This window comes from Mesoplodon densirostris, chromosome 11 (assembly GCF_025265405.1).
Source record: "Mesoplodon densirostris isolate mMesDen1 chromosome 11, mMesDen1 primary haplotype, whole genome shotgun sequence".
Taxonomy (NCBI): Eukaryota; Metazoa; Chordata; class Mammalia; order Artiodactyla; family Ziphiidae; genus Mesoplodon; species Mesoplodon densirostris.
The window spans coordinates 16,939,414-16,963,490 of NC_082671.1; the positions used below are offsets into that span (position 1 = coordinate 16,939,414).

Genomic DNA, 24,077 nt, shown 5'->3' on the forward strand with positions numbered 1-24,077 from the left:
GAATGGGACATTTTTATTAATCCCTTTTAGATTAATCGAGGGTTAACCCATTTATCTCCTTCAGCCTCTTTCAGTAAGGATATCCTTTTGGAAATGTTGGGATTCCATTTTATTCGTTATCTGTCTCTATAGGCTTATAAATATTCTTGCCAACCATAAATCTTAGATCTAGGAAGCAAGACCATGAACCATAAAAGCAACATAACTTGCCAAAGGCCTCATAAAATAAAATATGAAGTCGTCCCTGACTCTAGCTAAGTTAAGTTGAAGAAAAAGGAAAATGGTTTTGCTAATTTTGTCATTAGGAGTAGGCTTCCAATTCAGTAGAAAATGATGGATATTTAAAAATTTAATTCAATAAAAACTATTTACTAGAAGGCAACATTAAAAATACTAGGGCAGTTGGAAAGTACTTGCTATGATAAAAAGATTTCCAAGGGCATTGTGACATCTGCCCTCTGGGTTGAGTTAGTAAGGCTGGCCACAGAGAGGGTCATTATTTCATTCTGGGCACTGCACGTGCCATGGATGGAGCTTCTCCCAGGCACACACTGATGCTTGTTTGGCTTACATAGAACAAAAAAGTTGGATTATAATCACCTGTGGAGAGCTGAGAATGTGCCTGAATTCAGTCTACTAAATTTCTTGTTTTCTGTAGAAAGAGAGATTTCATAAGAGAATAATACCAACTAATTTCTAGTTAGTAGGTAGAAGAAAAGGAGTAAGAGTAAAAAGGTTAGATTGAAATTGAGTCCCAGACCACATTCCCTATACTCTGGTCATGTGTTCCTTGATACTGGTCTGATGTTCTCAGCCTCCATACTTTTTTATTTTATTCTCTATCTAAAATACCATTTATGATTTAGTATTAAATTATGTAATTTATGAATTAGCACTAATTAGCATTAGTATATGAAGTCCTGTACTCTAATGCAGCTCACACTCCAAGAAGCTTTTTGAGGCATTATAGTCAGACTTAATTTCTTCCCACTTATGAACAAGCATCCTCCCTTTCTCCGTCCCTCCATTTGTGTAGACTTTATATATTTTTTTCCTACTACATGCTTTAGGCATTGTAAGTGCTAGTGGGTCAAAGAAGAACAATGTGCCATTCCTGCCCTCTGGTGGTTGAAAGAAACATTGCAAACAAGTGATTATAAAGATCTGTGTGCTATGACTCTTCATCAGCCTTGGCATCATCCGTTTCTTTCATTCCTGCTGCGTTTATTCATTCACTGATTGGTCAGTCATGTAATGACCATCTTCTGTATGACAGCCTTTATCAGTACTCTGATGGTGCCTTGTCTGGTGTAGCAGCATTCTGGGCTTCAGTAGCAACAGTTTACACATAGTGAGGTCTTTCAAATGGAGTGACAAAGGCGTGCTTTCGATGTGTCTAGCTGACTTTCTGCCTCCATATTTGGGTTGCAAAGTGTTTTCCTATCTGCATCTAACATTTCTAGGCCTACTGAGCTTCAAATTGGTTGTACATGTGATGGATGAAAAATAAAGAAGTATTGTACCTTAGTTCTCTCTTGCTGCCTAACAAATTACGTCGGAACTTAGCAGCTTAAAATCGTAAGCATTTAATATCTCAGAGTTTCTGAGAGTCAGGAATTACGGAAGTGACCTAGCTGGGTGGTCTGGCTCCATCTCAGGGGAATGTGGTCAAGACGTTGGTCGGGGCTGTAGTCACCGGAACGCTTGGCTAAGGCTAGGATATGCTTCCAAGTCGATCCTGATCGGTGGGAGGCCACAGCTCTTCAGGTCATGGCGCTTGGCTTCCCCTGGAGTGAGCGATTCAAGAGAGAACGAGAGGGAGGCCTCAGTGTCTTCAATGACCTCGCCTTATAGGTGAGGCAAGAGGACTGTGTAGGGCTTGACTGCCAGGAGGTGAGAGTCACTGGGGGCCACCTTGTCTGCTGGCCACCACGTGTTACAACCCCATGTTTGTGAGCCTCTGTCAGTGAATCTGGGCCCATACGAAGAAGACACTAGTAAATCTTCAAATGGAAGTATTTTAGGGTGAAATAAAGGGTTGAAAAATTAGACCAGCTCATCTTCACTTTAATTTCATTCTTCATTCCCCTGGGAGAATGCTGATAAGTTCTCAGTGCTCCCAAGCTAATGCTTTTATTTATTTATTTATATTTATTTATTATTTTTTTTGCGGTACACAGGCTTCTCACTGTTGTGGCCTCTCCCGTTGAGGAGCACAGGCTCCGGACACGCAGGCTCAGCGGCCATGGCTCATGGGCCCAGCCACTCCATGGCATGTGGGATCTTCCCGGACGGGGGCACGAACCCGTGTCCCCTGCATCGGCAGGCGGACTCTCAACCACTGTGCCACCAGGGAAGCCCCAAGCTAATGCTTTTAAACAGAGCACTTAGAAATGAGTCTCATGAGAACAAATTTTTATGAACGTGAGACAAACATTTTCATTTTTTAAATCTGTGATCTGTTTCTGTTTCCGTGCCACTCAGTGGTGAGAAGTATTTCTGCAGAGAGGATGCTTAGTGATGGCTGCTTGTTTCTCAAAGATTCTTTGTCAAATTGCTTACATATTTTAATTTGAGCAGTGAGCACCGTTTTGGGTCTACAGCCTGTCAGAACGCTGCTAGCCTCAACAAGGTTGTGATAAAAATGGCAGAAATACAGATGATCCGGTGGTAAGGAAAGTGTGGCCACCTCATGCATATGCAGGTTTAAACATTGCTAGGTTACTAAGCACGGATGTGAGCAGAGCTGAGAGTAAAGTGTCTAGAACAGAATCTTACTTTAGTATTAAGAACATCGGGTCTTTGAAGTAAAATTAGAAAGGAAAATTAAAGTTCCCACTCCTCTCTGCTACCTTCCCGCCAAGTAATTTTCCTCCCCGTTTTCCATCCCATCTTAATACATGTTTTCATAAGTAAAATCTGTTTTCAGGTTGGTATGTTCATTTTGAAAGTACAGCAGTGCTACTTTCAGCATTGTAAATGGATGGGAAAGGAAAATATGGGAGGATATAAACCACTTAAAATATTAGAATTCTATTGATCTGGTTTTCATGTCGATTTCAATACCATTATAGAAACAAATCATATTAGAAATGACATTTCTAGCTATGCAATTTTATTGATGCTTCCGGTCATAGCCAACCTAGAATACACGTTTCCATGGAATAACTATAATAGCCTATAATGTTTGTTTATCTTTAAGGTCTTATTTTGCAGATATGACTCATGAAATTAATATATTAATAAGTTTGTGATCCCAAACGGCAAAAGGGTAGATGATAATATATTATACATTGAGATTATTTCCTTTAGAACTTATTTCATTGACCATATTGTATCACATTGATTGATTTGCGTATATTGAAGAATTCTTGCATCCCTGGGATAAACCCCACTTGATCATGGTGTATAATCCTTTTAATGTGCTGTTGGGTTCTGTTTGCTAGTATTTTGCTGAGGATTTTTATATCTATGTTCATCAGTGATATTGACCTGTAGTTTGTTTTTTTTCTGTGACATCTTCGTCTGGTTTTGGTATCAGGGTGATGGTGGCCTCCTAGAATGAGTTCGGGAGTATTCCTCCCTCTGCTATATTTTGGAACAGTTTGAGAAGGATGGGTGTTAGCTTTTCTCTAACTGTTGGATAGACTTCACCTGTGAAGCCATCTGGTCCTGGGCTTTAGTTTGTTGGAAGATTTTTAATCACAGTTTCAATTTCAGTGCTTGCGATTGGTCTGTTTATATTTTCTGTTTCTTCCTGGTTCAGTCTTGGAAGGTTGTACTTTTCTAAGAAGTTGTCCATTTCTTCCAGGTTGTCCATTTTATTGGCATACAGTTGCTTGTAGTAGTCTCTCAAGATCCTTTGTATTTCTGCAGTGTCAGTTGTTACTTCAGACAAAGCACCGATCCTCTGTGCCGGAATCTCTCTGCTTTGCCCTCTACACCCCTGTTGCTGTGCTCTCCTCCGCTACTCCGAAGCTTTCCCCCTCCGCCACCCGCAGTCTCCGCCCGCGAAGGGGCTTCCTAGTGTGTGGAAACCTTTCCTCCTTCACGGCTCCCTCCCACTGGTGCACGTCCCGTCCCTATCCTTTTGTCTCTGTTTATTCTTTTTTCTTTTGCCCTACCCAGGTACGTGGGGGAGTTTCTTGCCTTTTGGGGGGTCTGAGGTCTTCTGTCAGCGTTCAGTAGGTGTTCTGTAGGAGTTGTTCCACGTGTAGATGAATTTCTGGTGTATTTGTGGGGAGGAAGGTGACCTCTATGTCTCACTCCTCCGCCGTCTTGAAGGTCTCCTCAGTCTTACTCTTTTCTTTTTTTTTTTTTTTGCGGTACGCGGGCCTCTCACTGCCGTGGCCTCTGCCATTGCGGAGCACAGGCTCCGGACACGCAGGCTCAGCGGCCATGGCTCACGGGCCCAGCCGCTCCTCAGCATGTGGGATCTTCCCAGACCGGGGCATGAACCCGCGTCCCCCGCATCGGCAGGCGGACTCCCAACCACTGCGCCACCAGGGAAGCCCACAGTCTTACTCTTAGTATCATTTTTTTCCAGAGCTTTTCTGAAGCTTCATTGTGCCTTTTTCATAGAAAGAAAATCATCAGTTCACAATACAACCATCATCACCTTGAGCTGTTTTTGTTCATCCTGTCTCATTTTGGAGTAATCTTGAAATCTTCCCTCCTATTAGACAGTCTTAAGAAATGTTTGGCTCTAGTATTTATATTTTCAGTGGTAGAAATACTGCCTTAATGCTAGGAAAACTTCCTCATGGATAATAATGCCTTCCTCTTGAAGCATTACAAATTAGTAAGTGAATTATCCGTTGAGTGGATAAATTTATTTTTTATTTACCAAAATAAATGCTCTTTGATCAGCTTAATGCAAAGCCTGTACCAGGCACTACAGAAGAGAGAACTGGAAGATACTTCTGCATGGAAGATACGTCCTCTGTCTGCAGCCCTTGTCATAAAAGCAGAGAGCTTTTAGCTACTGCATATTAGTAATAACAATGGGAACGTTTACCGGGTGGAAAATATAATTGTTGCTGGGACATTACAGAGTTAAAAATCAACTTAGAAGCCCAGCATATCTGATTATTTCTAGCATGTTGGGAAAGTGAAGGTGATTCATTTGGTCAGAAGTCCCAGTGATCTCAGGGTCACTTCAGGTTCCCTATGTGATCTTCCTCTTCTTGCTTGCCTTACCCGTTCGAGACAGCCACTGAGTGTGTTTCAAAAGGGATGTCCCCAAGGAAAAGGGACTTCCCTATTCCCAACCCCCAAGATGGACAGAACTGAAGTTAGGAAAAAGCCGATTTCCACGTGGATTTTAAAATATCAATGTGAAAACAAAATGAGCAGTGAAGCCCAGGTTTTTAACAGACAGTCAGAAGAGAAGTCAGAAAAGGAGAGCAAGTTGGTGAGAGCTGGGAGAGTATGGTGACTCATTAGTTTTCTAGGATGTTAATGTATTTGGCATTTTGTGTCACTGGTGTTAAACTTTTTTGACCATTATCTGCAACAAGAAATACATATTATTACATGACCCAGTGTTCACATATAAATACATTTCTTTAGATAAAACTGAAGTGAAAAATTATTTTCCCCTTACTACCTGTACCTTCTTTTCTGTGTTATTATTTTAAAGTGCTGGCAGAAAGCATCCCATTAATTGCATTTCATTATCCTCTAATGGGCCAGACCAGGGGTAAAAAATACTGCCTTGGGAAACAGTGAGATTCACATGGGCAAGAACAGAAGTGAAGTAAGGATTGCTTTTTGGATGTAACTGTTACTGTGGGTTATCTGCCAGTTTGTAGAAATCCAACTACTTTGATCATCTGACACACAGCTTTCCACCCAGCAAGTGTCAAGTTACTGTTGAAGAAACACAGCACAGCAGTCATTACTACTGTACAGCCAAATCAGTTGTTGCTGATATCAGTCTCGTCCCCTAAACTCATCCTATTGCAAGACAGGAGATGCTTGTTTATCAACTGCAGCTGCCACTGACCGAAACAGCTATACAGAATAAGCTAAACTGTAACTTAATCAGATGAGGAGGATCCCCTGTGACTTCACATCACTCCAGAACTTTGTACTATAACCATTTCTTGTCATCCACAGTTCCTGCAGGGCAGGAATTCTGGAGCTGCTTGGTAGGGCAGTTCTAGCTCAGGGTGTCTTATGAGGTTTTAGTTTGATGTTGGCTGGGGCTTGGAAGCTGGGGGTGGAGGGTCACATGGCTAGCAAGTTGGGACTGGCCAGTTGGTTTCTCTCCACATGGACCTCTCCACCGGGTTACATGCCTCTCGTGACATGGCAGCTGGCTTTGTCCAGAGCAAGCCATCCTAAAGACCAAGACGGAAACCCAAGGAGGCGCGATACATAGGTGTGTGTACCAGGAGGTGAGGATCCTTGGCTATCTTAGAGGCTGGCTACCATTCCTTAAAAGAATATCTTTATTAATCATTGCCTTGATTTGTGTGTGTGTGTGTGTGTGTGTGTGTGTGTGGTACGCGGGCCTCTCACTGTTGTGGCCTCTTCCGCTGCAGAGCACAGGCTCCGGACGTGCAGGCTCAGCGGCCATGGCTCATGGGCCCAGCCGCTCCGCGGCATGTGGGATCTTCCCGGACCGGGACATGAACCCGTGTCCCCTGCATCGGCAGTCGGACTCTCAACCACTGTGCCACCAGGGAAGCCCTGCCTTGATTTTTTAATGAAGGGAAAAGGAAACATGTAAATGCCTGTTTTATTTTTTAATTTTGTAAGCCATTTCATTTGCAGCGAAGTGCTGACATTTCTACTTTTCATGGGAAATTTGGAGAGAATCCAAAGGTATAAAAATGATAAATTTTTAGAAAATGGGATTCATGAGGAAATACTGAATCATTAAGCAAGTTATATTTAAAGTGCAGAATTATGAAAAATTAGTTAAATATTGGGAAGAATCTAAATGGAATTAATAAGGATAGAAAATAATTTAGTAAAATTAGTAATGCTAATCATTAAATAAGTAAAATGACCCATCAACTGATTGGTCAGAGACATGTGTCACTAAATTTTTACAGAGTAGATAGAAGACTGTCATACACATTTCACTTAATTGCTGCTCTAGATTAGGAGTTGGCAAAAGTGGCCTGTGCACCAAAGCCAGCCTGCTGCCTTTTTTTGTAAATAAAGTTTTATTGGAATGCAGCCGCATCCATTTGTTTACATGTTGTCTATGACTGCTTTCTCACTACAACAGCAGAGGTGATCATTGTGACCAAGACTGTTTGGTCCACAAAGCCTAAAATATTTGCTATCCTTTGCAGAATAAGTTTGTCGACCACTGCTCGAGATTTAGATTTTAGACTTTTAAATACAAGGTTAGGTTTTGTAGTGTTGATGAGATGCATAAATCCAAGGACTGTAGCATGTAAGTGGACTTGTAAACACAAAAGAAGGTGCAGTGTCAAGTGTTTTTAATTTTTTTTAGAAGAAAAGTCTTAATAATTAGGGAGTAGAATATAGTGAGATTCACAAGAATAATGCTTCATTAGGGAAGACTTTGTTTATTAGGATAATTCATGAGCTTCACATGGGGCTCGTGGGGGAACACATGAGGCCAACATCTGAAAAACAAATGTAAACATTATGTTGACTGAATTAGGTTATTGTGAAAAAGCAATTTAAAATTTTTAATCAGTTTCTTACTCTGAATTGGAAGTGAGGAGTGTTATTATTTACTTGGTAATCTATCCTGGTTTATGATTTCCTTTTTTTTTTTTAAACATGAAAATATAGTCTTAAGAACATGCCCCTGAGTAATACCCGTTTTCTACCCATCTACTGTGGGATGACTTGAAGAGATACAGGTACTTATCAGTCTTATAATATGCTGCAGACAAACCGAAGAATGAAATTTCTAGGTAAGAAGCACAAAGTTTAGGGCTCAGGGTCAGACGAGTGAGGACAAGATACTAGGTACTTATGTGCAAGGGTTGCAATATATTTCTGATAGTACCAGCAGCATATATTCTCCAGCTGGATTGGTTTTATGGTCATTATTAAACACTACTTTTCTAAACTAATGAAAAGAATTTATACCAAATATAATATACTTTAAGATTACGGTATAAAGAAGAAAAGATTTAGAGGTGAAGTTATTAGTATTCCCTGAAATTAACAGCTACCACTTATTGGGTACTTACACTGGGCCAGGCATTGTGTCAGGTACATTTCAAAAATTAGCTCCTTTAATGCTCACAGTAACTCCATAGGGTAAGAAATGACGTTATCTTCAGTCAGCACATGAGTAACCTGAAGCTCAGAGAGTTTAAGTTGCCCGCATTTAGTAGCAGGACTAGGGCTTGAATGTGGGGGCATCTCGCTCGGGTCTCTCCACACCACGCTGCTCGCCTGGGCACCTGTCACCTTGCTTCCGGCTCCTGTTGGTTTCCTCTCTGTTTTCCCTTCTTCCCATCTCTTTTTCCCTTCTTCCCATCTCTTTTTCCCTTTTCTCATTTCCTTTTTTCCCTTTTTATCAGTTAATTGCATAACTGATAAATGCTGTGGAAAACAATTTATAAAGCCCAAAAGGGTACAAAGTATCAATAAAACATGAAGGTCACTTCACGCATGCTGCCAGCAGTCACCGTTCTCTCACCTGCTTCTGGGATGATGTACATGCACCAGAGACACCTGCCAGGATGGGACACAGAGTTCTGCCCTGTTCTTTTGGACAGGTGCACGACCTGTTCCGTAGTACAGATACTTTCATTTATGCAGCCATTCCTGTTGAGTGTCCTTTGGACTCTTGGCATCTTGTTTTCCCTCTTTGTTGCTGTTTATGTAACTTTGCCTAATGAGCATCTGGTGTTTGCCTTACCTACACTAATTGAGACGACTGAAGTGTATCTGTGAGTCTAGGTGATCTTTGAAAAGCCATAGTTACGTTCTTCTGCGACCTTAAATGGTATTTTATTGAGTCTAATTTCTTGAATAGGATTTTGTTTCTGTGTCATGAATTCTTGTAACCCTTTCTTAAACTCCTTGAGAAGTGTCCTTCTTTGCTCATTTGTCAACAGATTACGTTTTGTGTGTCAATTCTGATTTAAAATTTTTTAGGGATCTGCTATTTCAAGCAGATGTTTTAAATTATCACAGAAAAGTGATTTTTTGAGTTGATTTGTCATAGGTCATTAAGCTGTAAAATCATATATATTGTTAGATCTATGTAGTGAAAAAATTTGAGCCACAAACTGTCAGGAAGTAATTTTTCCAAAAGAACATTAAGATAACCTAATTTCTGGTGTCATTTTAGTAATTTATTTAAATGCAGATCACAATTTACCATCATTGTTGATATATTGGTTAATTATACTTTTTATACAGCAGTTTTGCTTATTTTGGAAGGCCTTTTTTATTTTTTTATTTTTTTTTAGAAAATCAACTTTTCTAAAATGCAATAGGACTTTGTGTGCAGAGTGGCTATTTGTATATAGCAGACACTGGTACATATTTATAAATGATAGAAGGGGGTGGATGGATAGATGGATAGGAGGGAGGAAGGGGAAAAATAAAACGAAAATTAAAAACTTATCATGTCTGTCTAGCAAGAGTGTCTTACAAAGCAAGAAGAAAACCTACCCTGTCTGCCTCTTGTTTTAGGTACATATAAATAGAAGAGAGACACGAGGTGGCAGAGGAGAGAAAACATGAACTCTTTCTAACCCCGCCCTCAATTTTGTAGCACTGAGACTGTGGGCAACCTCTGTCTGTTTCACCTTTTTCCTCATATAGGATGTGGATAGTAAATCTATCTGACAGTGTTCTTTTTTTTTTTAACATCTTTATTGGAGTATAATTGCTTTACAATGGTGTGTTAGTTTCTGCTTTATAACAAAGTGAATCAGCTATACATATACATATATCCCCATATCTCCTCCCTCTTGCGTCTCCCTCCCACCCTCCCTATCCCACCCCTCTAGGTGGTCACAAAGCACCGAGCTGATCTCCCTGTGCTATGCGGCTGCTTCCCACTAGCTAGCTATTTTACGTTTGGTAGTGTAAATATGTCATTGCCACTCTCTCACGTCGTCCCAGCTTACCCACCCCCCTCCCCATGTCCTCAAGTCCATTCTCCACATCTGTGTCTTTATTCCTGTCCTGCCCCTAGGTTCTTCAGAACCGTTTTTTTTGGATTCCATATATATGTGTTAGCATACAGTATTTGTTTTTCTCTTTCTGACTTACTTCACTCTGTATGACAGACTCTAGGTCCATCCACCTCACTACGAATAACTCAATCGTTTCTTTTTATGGCTGAGTAATATTCCATTGTATATATGTGCCACATCTTCTTTATCCATTCATCCGATGATGGACACTTAGGTTGCTTCCACGTCCTGGCTATTGTAAATAGTGCTACAGTAAACATTGTGGTACATGTATCTTTTTGAATTATGGTTTTCTCAGGGTATATGCCCAGTAGTGGGATTGCTGGGTCATATGGTAGTTATCTGACAGTATTCTTGTGCAAATGAAAGATCGGTCATATATCCACAAAAACAGGTTGATACCATATTGCTGTTGAAGCTGCTTCTCTGGCTTATGAGTTTTTAGCTCTTTTTCTCTGTTTTCTTTCTTTCTTTTTTTTTTATAGTACAGAAGAAAATGACCTTTATTATGTTCAATTTTTAAGACTAAATGTGAATGATATAGTGAACAAAGATATCTAAATGTAAATGCATTTTAAAGGATTTACCACATGTACTTCAAACTTAAAGGAATAATAAGGTTCATGATGTACAATTGATCCTTGAACAACACAGGTTTAAACTGCATGGGTCCACTTATACATGGATTTTTTTCAGTAAATATACACTATAGTACTACACGATCAGCAGTTGGTTGAATCCATAGATGCAGAACTGCAGATATGGAGGGCCGACTGTAAAGTTATACGCAGATTTTTGACTGTGTAGAGGGTGGGTGCCTCTACCACCTTCTGTGGTCAAGGGTCAACTGTAGTTATTTGATAGGGAGTTAGATGGGCTATGGAAAGAACACATAGATAAATTATTCACACTAACTGCTGGATTGGAAATTTGGTTCCATGGATTTTGTTGTGGCATGCTTTTTTTTTTTATACATCAGGTTCTTATTAGTCATCCATTTTATACACATCAGTGTATACATGTCAATCCCAATCTCCCAATTCATCCCACCACCACCCCCTACCCCCGGCTGCTTTCCCCCCTTGGTGTCCATACGTTTGCTCTCTACATCTGTGTCTCAGTTTCTGCCCTGCAAACCGGTTCATCTGTACTGTTTTCTTTTTGTGTGTGTGTGTGTGTGTGAGAGAAATAGAGTATGATTTTTGAGTGGTTTGTAATTAATAGAGTGAGAAAATAAGCAAAATGGGCTTTTTGGATTCCAGAAATCATTGATGATGTTGACATCATTAAAATTTTTAAATCCTTATTTGATGGCTGTGGCAGATCGTTAAGTCCTGAGAACCTGTCTTCTTATTACATTTAGAAGTGAATATACCGCCTGCCAGCTGGACCTCATTCCCTGCCCTTCCATAGCGATGGCTTTCTTCTCTCCTGGCTCCACACTGCACTTCCAGCATTCAGAACCTCTTTGTTCTGGTCTTACTCGTACTCTTGGCAGCGTTCAGCATAGTTGGTCCTTGACACCGTTTCTCCCTTGGCTTCCATGACATCATGTACTTTTGGGTTTCATGCTGCTTTTCTGGGCACTCCTTGCTGGCTCTTCTTCTGCTCCAGCCACATTGGTTTCCCTGCCATTCTTCAGATATGCCAGTGATACTTTAGATCTTACTTACTCCTACCTCAGGGCCTTAGCACTGCCCGTTCCCTCAGCCTGGTCCTTCGTGCACATCTCATCTTTTGAATGAGCTCACCCAGACCCCCATTTAGCTCCACCACCCTAACCACACCCTTGATTCCTCTGTTTTTTCATTTTTTTATAGCACTTACCCACCCTGTCATACAACACAGTTTACTTATTTGTTATGTTGTATTTGTCTTCTCTGAGAGAGTGTAAACTCCATGAAGGCAAGGGTCTGACTTTTTCACCCATACTCCAAGCACCTGTAATAGGCGTTGTGGATTGATGAAGGCACAGCATCTGTCCTGTGTTCCCTTTTCCGTCACCTCATTCACTTCCAAGGCGCTTTGCACACCATTTGCCAGTCACCCATAAACCCACATCTCCAGCCAGACCTTGTCCCCCTTCCCCACCTACTGACCTCACCACATAGTGTTTCATGGACATAATCAGAAGAACAATAAGATCTTTGCACCGTCCTTAATTTCTCTCTTTCCTTCACTCACCCACCTACCCGCAACCTCCAATCAGCAGGCTCTGTTGACACTTCCTCCTCCCAAAAGCATCCCAGATCTGCCCACTTCTCTCTCTCTCTCTCTGCCTTACCTCACAGCTGTGCCACCATCACTTCTCACCCAGACAATTCCAATGGCCTCTCAACTGTTTTCGCTTCTCTTCTTGACCCTTTACAATCCATTCTCCATGCTGTAGCCAAAGGCCTCTTTTCAAAATGTACAGATGTACAAATCGCATCACATCACAGCCTTTGAGCGGCTTTCCATAGCACTTAGAATAAAATCCAGAACTCCTTCTCTGGCTCATAAATCCAACACCAGTGGACCTGCGACCTCTCACACCTCATCTCTCAGCTCTTCCTCTCGCCCACCACACTCTGGTCCCTGGGCCTTCTTTCTTCTCTTTAGATATGGCGTCCTTGGAGCCTTTACACTGTCCACTCTGTCTGGGTTTCTTTTCCGCCTTCTCTGCCGTTATTCAAGCCAGTGCTTAAGTGTTACCTCCTCAGGACTTTTCTTGGCCATCCAGCCTTCAGTCAGTCACTTATCTTAGCCTAACCCTCTCCCACTGTCTTGTAGTCAGCCCTCCATATCCACAGCTCTGCATCCTCGGATTCAACCAACCACAGATCAAAGATACTTAGAAAAAAACATTCCAGAAAGTTCCAAAACACAACACTGGAATTTGTCTCGCACCAGCAACTATTTATGTAGCATTTACATTCTGTTAAGTATTATAACTAATCTAGAGATGATTTAAAGTATACGGGCTAGGTTATATGCAAATACTGCACCATTTTATATAAGGTGCTTGAGCCTCTGCAGATTTTGGTGTCCTTGGGGGGATCCTGGAACCAATCCCCCGTGGATCCTGAGGGAATATGGTACATTTGTTTATCGAGTTTCTTCCCCAAGGGAAAGTAAGCTCCGTGAGAGCACAGACCTGTTTGCTGCTCTGTCCCTAGTATGTAGAACCGTGTCTGGCACAGAGTTGATGCTCAATCACTATTTGTGAGTGTAATGAATATAGACAATAATATTGCACTATAATGATGTAATGTGATAAATATTGCTTCCATGGCAATCATAGTACAATATATAAATGTATCAAAGTAACATGTACACCTTAAATTTACAAAATGTGACATGTCAAATTTATCAAATAAAACATTTAAGTAAAAATAAATATTTGTGGGGACTTCCCTGGCAGTCCAGAGGGTAAGACTCTGTGTTTCCACTGTAGGGGGTGCGGGTTCGATCCCTGGTTGGGGAACTAAAATCCCATATGCAGCGTGGCCAATAAGTAAATAAATAAATATTTGTAGAATGAATGAATGAACAAAGGGAACAAATTGCTTTTTTTAGGTTATAAATTTCTGTGATACTTATGATAATATTTTAACCAATTGACTAAGAATCCTTAGAATGGAAAGAAATGGACTATTCTGGTTTTGGGGAAGAGACACTAAGAAATACGTTCTGTCTCTCAGTAGAAAGCAGAAAATGGTTCTGCCCCACCCTCATTTTTTCTTTTCACTTACACAATACAATATCTTTAAAAATATTTTTCTCTTATGTCTTTATTTAGAAGCAAAATTTTGCATTCGCTTTTGTTTTTCTCGTAAAGCACGAGAGACTTTCTTATAGTCTTAAGCATTGTCTATAACAAGAGACAGCTTGAATTCCCAAATAATGTATAATTACTTCTATTCATTATCTTGTCACATGCTAAGTAGATGCTAAGGGTTTGTCACTGCAATAAAAGTCATTGGGATATTTAAGTTTACTTTATGAAAATATGTTTTAAAATTTACAATTCTCCTTTTGTCAGACAGTAACAAATTATCGTGCAGAAGGTATTCCTTTACCAAAGACTTTTGCAAATATATGCCCTGGATTTTGCAGAGACTCTTCCTGTTATTTATTTATTTATTTATTTATATTGTACATTGCCTGGGCTCACTTTATTGCTATATATTTGAAAAAAAATCCCAGTTGTATTAGTTATTAAGAGTGCAATATTCTAAAAAGTCACAGGGCTTCTACTTTTTTTCTCGTTGATACGCTCTGAAGATCTTTGAATTGGAAAGCAGTAAAATATGAATAGGACTCTTTTACCAACAAGATGTATAGCGTCAGTACTAATGACTGAGTGTTACTGTGTTGTACTGAGGAATGTCATCCGTTTGTCCCAAAGAAGGAAGTGGTGACAGTGGTGGCTGTGGCTGCTTCTAACTTGTGGCTTATTTCTCCTCTTCAAGAGCCTGTTGCTTGGGGCTGGGGGTGGAAGTGGAGACTGACTGCAAACGGGGCCTAAGGGAACTTCTAGAGGTGATGGAAATGTTCTTGAAGTGGATGCGGTAATGGTTGCACGACCTATAAATTTACTAAAAGTCACTGAATCGTGCACTTACCAGGTATGAGTTTCATGAATGTAAGTTTAACTTCAATAAAACTAAATAGAAACCGGTTTAGTCCTCCTTGCCTCATGTTCATTACTTCTCCCTTAACTATCAGTTCTTCTCTTCACAGTTACTCTCATCTCTTACCCCGCCTCTTTTCCACATTGTCTCTGCTATTGAAAATCTTTTTTTTTTTTTTTTGATAATTCTTCCTCCTTCATAAGCTTACTGCCCTTTAGATCTCATTCAGACCATGGGTTTTGGGGTCCAAAATTTTGGATCCAAATTCCTGTACTGATTATCAGTGACACTGGGTAAGCCTCTTGAGCCTCAGTCTCCAGATCTGTAAAATAGGTAGAATAATAATCAGATCTATTGCATAGGGATGTTGCTAATATTAAATGAACCCATATGTTTTTAACATTCTGTAAGTGTTATTTATTGCTTTTTTTTTTTTTTAAGCATCCTAACAGTTGAGTTAGTATAGCAAGTTCCTGGAGAACACACCAACTAGGGAATCATAGCATAGCTGTACCATTTGCCAGCTGTGTGAACTTGGGAAAGACAGTTAAAAAGCTCTTTGCCTTCATCTTCTCACCTGTATTTGAGATTTTAAATAAAGTTATCACGTAACGTTGTTGCAGGGGCAAATGATGCAACCCTTGTAAAGTTAGTAGCACAGTGTCTGACAAAAAGTAAGCCCTCAGTAAATATACTTGTTATTAAGTCTCTTGAGGACTCAGTCCCACCTGAGCCTTTCCTAAGCTGATTTTCAACCCCACAATGCCATTAAAACAGTGTTCCTGGGGTCTGTAGTGGTGAACCCCAGATGTATATTTCCTTCAGCCAATAGTAGATATCACCAGGGAGCTGTCAGGATGCTAAACTCCACCTGTTTCAAACTGAGCTAACTCTCCTTCCTGTCCTCTCTCCTTTTGCTGAGCTCACTCTCCCTGAGATGCAACCCTTCCACCCGTCTTTTGCATCTGTCTTCTCTGGCTTAATTAGTCGCCTCACTGCACCCACTTGCCCCAACCAGAATCCTTGTAGTTGTACTCTAGTTTTCCATCTGTTTGACCCCTCCATCCAGTCCAGCACCATATCCTATTGATTCTGTCCTTAAAATCTCTCAAATTTATTATTTCCTCTCCAGTCTTCCTCTTACTGTACTACTTTTGACTCTCCCTCTAATTCTCATATCAACGATCAGTCCCCAGCCATTAATCTCCCTTCCCTCATCCATTTTCTGCGGACAAGTTGCCATCAGCAATATATTTAAAAACATAAATAGGACCATGTCAGTGCACTATTTAAAATTATTTCGTGGGAATTCCCTGGCGATCCAGTGGTTAGGACTCTGCACTTTCAGTGCCGAGGGCCCAGGTTCAATCCCTGGTTGGGGAACTAAGGTCCTGGAAGCTGCAAGGCGCAGCCAAAAAAAATTGTGTCTCTGAAGAGCTAGCAGTGATAAATGTGTTCATTCATGTGTTTAGTGCATTCTAGAATTACTTATAAAGTCTTTCATAAACTGTCCATGTGCCTTGCTGGCCTCTTTCTGCTTTGCTGCCCCCATGCCATACACACGCTTCCCGCCTTTCCCCACCCATACGCATCTGCCCTGGCTTTCTGCCTTGCCCGTGTTGGTCCTTTGTTTGCTCTGAAAGGTCCTCGGAGGTATCCGTCTGCCTTTTTGTACCAGAACATCTTCATTCTTCCTGCCAATCCTGCTCAAATTTAACTGAACTGTAAATTATGCAAAATTATTGTATCTTTAACATCCTCCCTTCCCTGTCTCTATCATTGTCTTTCAATTATTATTATTATTATTATTATTATTATTTTTGCGGTACGTGGGCCTCTCACTGTTGTGGCCTCTCCCGTTGCGGAGCACAGGCTCCAGACGTGCAGGCTCAGCGGCCATGGCTCATGGGCCCAGCTGCTCCGTGGCATGTGGGACCTTCCCGGACCAGGGCACGAACCCGTGTCCCCTGCATCGGCAGGCGGACTCAACCATTGCACCACCAGGGAAGCCCTCAATTATTTATGTGTCCACCTTGCTCTGTAAACTCATGGGTACCTCAAACAGCGGCTCTTAACCAGAGGAACCTCAAAATCACGTAGGGAGCTTCTTCATAATGTGTGGCCCCCACAACGAGTGGGCAGACTGAAAGATTTCTGGACCCTGAACGCGTGTGCTGGAGTGTGTTTTTGCTACCCAAATGATTCTGCTGTGACCCTCTGGTAAAAAACAAAACAACAAATTGCAATATAAGGCTCGTATGTTCATTTCCATTCTCCCTCCTCCCCTCCGCTTCCTGTGGTGAGGAATGAATGCCCGGTATGTTTATTACACAGATCCATCCAGCCTCGCGTGTGTACATGCAGTGAAATGCACTAGAACTGTGTACAGGTCTTCAGAGGTTGCTCACTCTTCATAGACATAGGTTATATCTTCTGTTGAATTTTTACAGATTCATCCATTCTTATCAGGGTAGCACTTGGGAAACTTTTTATCAGGTTTTGTAGGTAGAGAAAGCGTAAGCAAGTAAATTAAAGAATGAGTGACGAGAGAGAAAGATTTAAAAGAAGAGAAAAAAAAACAGGCCCTCTAGGTAAAATCAAAGGATACATGTAATTACAAGATGACCTCAAATTTGAATCAGAATGCTGAGGTCAGATTTTTAGGAGAGAGGAAATTCAGTGTGAAGAGCTATTAAGTGATACGGAAGAATTTTAAAAAGTGCTTTGGACAAGGGATTCATTATGCCATGTGCTGGAATAAATAAATGCCTCTTTCCCCTGTTTTTGTATCTGCCTGTCTTTCCACAGTTGACTCTTCCATTCTGCTTTCTAGCACGTGACCCGAACTCTCCCATTATTCAGGGTATAAAATGCTTCTTGCCGTCTGCTTCCAAGTACCGTCCCAGAATAATTAGCTTCTTTGTCCTCTTTTCCCTCGTCCCAGTGTTGACACTTTCTGGTCCCCATACCAGTTCCCGGGTCCTCTGCTGTCCTCCCTCCCAGTCCCTGACCTGGCCGTTTCCTTTTCCTTCCCTCTCCTTTCTGGGCCAGATCCTCACTCTTCATCTAGGCATTTCAAAAAGTTCACCCCCTCGCAAAACCTTTTCTAAATTCCCCTCATAGCATGCTTTCTGTCTCCCCTCCAAACTCTCCAGAGCACGGAAGAACCTCTCTTCTGCCGTGGTGATATTACCTTAGTTATTTGTCCACTTGCCTCATCGTCTGTAAGCTCTGCTGGAGACAGGTAGTCCTTCTCGTTTTTTACTTCCACTCCACCCGCATTGCCTTGCACCATGTGTCATATATAGATTTTTTTGTTTGTTTGCTAGTTTTCAGTGAAGCACTTTTCCTTTCTCATTCAGGAATCATAGAGCTTTCCTTGAGTACTTGAGGTAACTTACTCTTTCTACAGAATCCTCACCCTGACATGTACAGTACACAAAACTTACTAGACTTAGCAGTACACGAAACATATGCATATTGACAGTTTTTGATAATTTGCTTTTATTCTGTGTTCCTTCACTTCCTGTGCTTTTTCGTTAAAGATAGAATGTTTATGTAGCACACAGCACCCGTAGACCTTGTAGTTGCACTTACAAATTCTTCTTTGGTAGAACGAGTTGCTTTGGTAGAATGCTAAAGAAACTAGTGTGTTGGTACGTTTCCTTGAACTTAACACTTTTATTTTCTAGAAGGGTATTGGAATTAGATGTGGTTCCATAAATGGTTCTCTGTGTTTGTTTGTTTTAAAGCTTTAACATTTTATTTTTTACAACCTCTCTGAACCTTTAAGGATCTTGCCCCACCATTTATGAGGGACCTTATCCCGGCTGCTACCATGGAGTTTGTCCATTTCCTATGCCTTCTTACTTTCCCAGGCCTTCCATGTTAATTTGGGGGTGGGGGGAGGAGGGAGAGAGTTCACAAAATGAGACATTTGTAGCAGGGCGGGGTGTACGTAGTTTACAATAGGGAAGTGGTAGAAATAACCAAGAAGGGTTGTGAAGAAAGAAAAATCATAAATTAGCACATGGGCCCATTTAAAGGGCAGCCCCACTCTGTCAGTGGTTTGCTGTCCCAGGCTGGGTGTGTGTTGAGTGCATGGACACTTCCTATTTTTGCTTGTCTGCCCAAGGTGAAAATGGGAAGTGGACATTTGAGAATTGTCTGGTTGGTTTGGTGGGGCTGGCTGTATCTGCTGTGCTAGGTTTCTGTTTCTGGAAGACTGAACTGGTCATAGTGAGCAGAGGATAAGCTTCTTGACCATATTTCCATCATATAAAACTGTATGGTCTTTGCAGCAAGTTACTCAACACACCAGGCAAATTAGTTATTTGGTGACAGAAACATGCATACACAAACTATTTGGTTGATTTGTGTGTGTGTGGCATTTTGGTAAAAATTGTTCTTGAAAATGCAAACAAAAAAAAATTAAGTCCTATTTAAAGCTTTATCAACATTTGGGTGAGGTCTGTTTTATATAAGCATGTAATCTGTTATATAATGTATAATCTATAGGTGAGAAAGATCCTATTTGCTATAGTTTGAAGAGAGCAGACATTTTTAATAAACACACTGAACATTCTAGTTTACTGGTATTTACTAATATTTCCAAAGGAGAAATTAAAATACTACTAGATAGTCTGTAGATGGTTTTATTTAGTGAGTAGGCAAGAGGACAGAAGAAGAGGTTAAAAAGTGAAATATGAAAGGCTTATAGTTTGCTTAATGTATCAGTGGTCAGATTTATTTTTGAGGATCACATCCTGGATATCTTGAAATTTCCAGTTCATTCTATTCTAGCATTTTGGATGCTTATGTGGACATAGTTAATGAAATATAGTTAATGAAACCTAAGGATTTGTTTGAATACGGTATAGAAATAATCATTTCCAGTCACATCACGTTAAATGAACCACAAAAATCATGAAATTAAAAACAAATCAGTTATCATTGGGTGGTTCCGTTTAGTTTATTGCAGTAAATGATCTTCGACTGAATTTGCAGCTCTCGGAGTTTGGAAGTAGGCCATCACATGCCGACATGAAATACCAAGTCATTTAAATTAGATACCGAGCATGCTCATATGAAGTACTTATTCTTGGAGGCTGCAGTGTGGTTCAGTTTTCTTCTAGTGGAAATAGCAGAAAAGAGATCACGGTGTGCCCTTTTGTCATCATTCTGTCAGGGAGCATGTAATTTGTCTTTGGAAGCCAGAGGCTTGAAACAAAGAGAAGAATGCAGCTTTTAGCCAAAGGCTATTTGGTGAGTTAATTAGCTGTTTTATTCTATTCTGTAATTCCTAGCAAGGCTCTGTCTTTACTTATATCTGCTGCTTGTTTTGTACTAAGCTGAAGCTTTATGTAGCAAGTAACTTAGCTGAGCCTGGGAGAGAATTGTTTCTGCTGTCCAAATCTCAATCTTTTGAAACATTTTCAATATATTTCTCAGGTGACAAGTTTGTAAATTGCTATGATGATATTCCTCCGTATTCTCCACAAATTTCGTTTGCTCACTGGTGCTAAATAACACTGGCAGAATTGCGTGCTGAGGGAGTTCAGGATTTGTCTATGTGAACAGTTTAACATTTTTGTTCTTGTATTTTAATTAAATTGTAATTTCTGCTTTCACATTTTTAAACTGTATCTAATAAAGTAGTGGCCTAAGAGCAAGAATTTAGCCTAAGAGCAAGAATTTTTAAACCGTATCTAATAAAGTAATAGCATAAGAGCAAAAATTCTTTAAAGAGAATGAGAGGCTCCGTTGTGATAATATGTCCATGTATGTTACATAGGTGGTTCAAAAATAAATTGGCTTTATAATATAATTGGTCATTTAAAATACTCTAAAATAAAATGAGATTGACAACACTTTGTGGAATATGTTACAGTTATTCAGGATTCATATTTGGAATTTGTTCTGTTTTTAGCTATTGAATTAGCTACAGAAGTGTCGGGAGTACAATAATAGTTTTGGCATTTGGGACTCTTCTCACTTCCCTTGAGCTCATAGTATGGTGATTGCTAGGCAGATAATCTTACTAAAATGTTTTGTGATTATTTTTTGTTATCCAACATGTTCATGTTTTTCCATGAAGTTAAAGGGGGGAAATCTTTTTTTGCAATTTTTTGTCATGTTATCTTCTCATAATATCAAGCAACATATAAAATCTGTAAATTATTATTTCATAATGAAAATGGTTTTATTATATATTTATAATAGATAAACTTGGCAAGCAGATCTTCAGGGTATTCTCCTAGAAATTAAAATTGCATACTCTGCTCGAGGTAAATCATTGTATTTTTTGAAGATTTGAAGAAAAAGCATAAAATTACCATATTTATTTCCTTGGGGGAAAATCATGTTTGTGAGTAAACGGAAATGTCAGGTAGGGAATTTGAGGTATAGACAGTGCATTAAAGAGCTCTAGAAAAATGATGAGGGAGTGGGAGGAATAGGAAAAGAATACTAAAAGCCCGGTGCCTTCAAACACCAGGCAATTATGTGATGCTTTCCTAAAATACCTTTATTTTGAGAGCTGCCCCCACTATGCCATTTTCCAGGATTGGCACATGTGAAGGAGGTGGGTGTATACTTAAGCTTGTATATTCATGGAAAAGGCAGGGTTAGCAATTAGAGATGAGCACTGGGTGACAATACTCAAAAACTCTATCCCCACTTCTAAATACTGACGCACTTGTGTGCCCTTGGGTGGCAGCTATACCCTGTTTATTTCCACTTATTTTTAATATAATATTTTACCATGGTAATAGGAGGTTCATTTAAGGTTTCTAAAGTAATAAGATGATTTCTTGGACTGTTGCAACGATTCATGAGGGCTGTAAGTCATTCACAGATAGCTACTGTGGGGAAAGAAGCAAGTATTGCTTCTACAGAATCCTATCAGCTGTTTTCTTTTTTAATCAAAAATATTTCAAATGTGTAAGTTCTCTGTGGTCTTCAGAAATACACATTCCATGTGTATTATATAAGTAGAAGATTACAGATTTTAACTTTTTCCCCCATATTTACTCACAAAATAATCATGAAATTTGCATGGCAAAATGATACTTTACACTATTTTCTCTTACGTATTTAGTCCCATTTACCTCTAATCTTAGATCTTCAGTAGAAGAGAAATGGATAATAAGTAGAAGATCTATTTAAGAAAAATATTAAGAAATACTGGGAAAATGAAAAGAGGGGACTATGAAAAGAAAAATTACTGATGACAAGGATTTCTTTGCCAGGTTTCTAAAGATTAAGTGTATACCTGTATATTTTGTTCATTTCCAAATCATTAAGTTCAGTTACTCATTTAACTTAACATCTGCCAATTAAGGAGCATTTATTTCCATAGCTTTTATGGAGTTCAGTAGTGCTTAGAGATCCTAAGTAGTGTTACTTGAAAATGGGACAGTGGTCACGTAAGTTTGGGTAATAATGGGACAGAAGGGCTTGTTTATAGCAGAACTTCTTGGCCTTTAACATCTTGTTCAGAACTTTTTCCTCTGGAATATGGTTTACTTTTGAAAAGAAAAACCAGTACATGGTATTAAACATTTAGCAAACATTTTAGTAATTCTGAATATGTATTTCTTTTTTTGCGGTATGCAGGCCTCTCACTGTTATGGCCTCTCCCATTGCGGAGTACAGGCTCCGGATGCACAGACTCAGCGGCCATGGCTCACGGGCCCAGCCACTCCGTGGCATGTGAGATCTTCCCAGACCAGGGCACGAACCCACGTCCCCTGCATCGTCAGGCGGACTCTCAACCACTGCGCCACCAGGGAAGCCCTGAATATGTATATCTTATATTGAAATATATGGAAAAGTGAAGGAAGAATTATGGGTTTGCATATATCTTCCAGAAAATTACCTCAGTTCTTTTCTCATTTTGTATTTAGAAGAACCGTCTTAGAATTACGATGTAAATGGGATTTATAGGGTATGATTAAATTTGGTGATAAAAATGGTGATATAAGCTAAAATTACATTCTTAAAAGTCCCAAATGCTAGAAGTGTAGGCAGTGAATACCCTGTGGAGGATTTGGGGCACAATATGACCAAGTAAAGATTTTGATAATTCTCACAAGTTCTAATTCATACTCTTAAAGTTACTCCTAGATTAGTCCCATGGAGAAACAAATTAATTTTTAAAATATGATTTGTAATGGGAAATAATGTATTTATAATCTGTTGGGCCTGGGTTCTAATCTAGCTTTTGCCACTTGTAACTGTAGGCAAGTATCTGCATTTCTCTATTTTCTGTGTTTTCAATAGTAAACAGAAATGTCAGTACTTTTATTTTAGATTTATAGGAATTGAATTTTATAAAAATAACCCAAGGATGATGTTAGTCAAAAAGTAGGTGTCGAATAAATATCTGTCTCCTTAATTTCCTCTCCAAACAATTACATATTTTCTGTATTAAAGTTTTTTCAAAATATTACCTATCAGCTCTCTGAAATATCAGATTCATAGAAGTATACTGATTTATAAATAATAATGTACTTGGAATCTCTTTATAATAATATATTTTAAAAACCTGAATCCATACATGATAAAATGTTAAAAGGGTCTCAGTTGCTTAGCCAACTTCTATAAATAGAATAATTGCTAGATACCTGTTATGTTCCAGCTGTGTTTGACCTGGTAGACAAAGTGATAAATATTTTAGCTAAAAAAATACCTCAAATTTGTTTCTATTAGTATATAAACAATGTTAGATAAATAAAATCACACTTATTGAAGTGTGAACTCTTAAATTAGTGGAAACCCAACTGTACCTGGTACACAATTGACACTTAACCTTTTTTCCATCTCATATTTTTCAATCCATATCAATGAATAACCTATTTAAGAGCTTATATTTTCGGTTCTTTTTGATTCTTTACTTTTGTGAAACTTGCTGTTTTTTAAAAAACAAAGGCCTTTTCACACTACTATTGTTTAAGAAACACATTAAAACTATCAGACTCTGTTATGTAATCGCCATATGAGCCAATAATAAGAATAGATAGGGACTTTTTTTTTTAACTGTAAATAATTCTCTGTTGACCTTGACAGAATTTTATAATTACTTGTAGCCAAGAAGCCTGGAACTCTGCAGCCCATCCATTGAAAATTTGGTTAAATCTGGCCCAACATAGTCCTTACAAAGAGCGAAGTTGTTCAGCTATCAGAGACTGAATGGGTGCGTGGGTTGGCACTGGAAGAATACCTCAAATGCTTTGTCTTTGGGGCCATAGCCATTGTACACTAGCTTCTCTCTAGTACATTTCCTCTAACACTGGCTTTTTGG

The 24,077-nt window shown here is 39.6% G+C and overlaps 1 protein-coding gene across 7 annotated transcripts in view; it reads left to right on the forward strand.

Annotated features, from left to right (window-relative positions):
- The window catches only part of PLEKHA5 (pleckstrin homology domain containing A5), a 237,922-nt gene that overhangs the window by 75,099 nt on the left and 138,746 nt on the right, over positions 1-24,077 (forward strand). Inside the window, exon 4 of one of the 7 annotated variants that reach the window (XM_060111851.1) lies at positions 22,391-22,817. The exons of the other annotated variants lie outside the window; for them this stretch is intronic. Within the exon in view, the coding sequence (XP_059967834.1) occupies positions 22,391-22,490 (100 nt within the window). The 3' untranslated portion in view covers positions 22,491-22,817. Of the gene's footprint in view, positions 1-22,390; positions 22,818-24,077 lie in introns of those variants that run through there. 7 annotated transcript variants of the gene reach the window in all.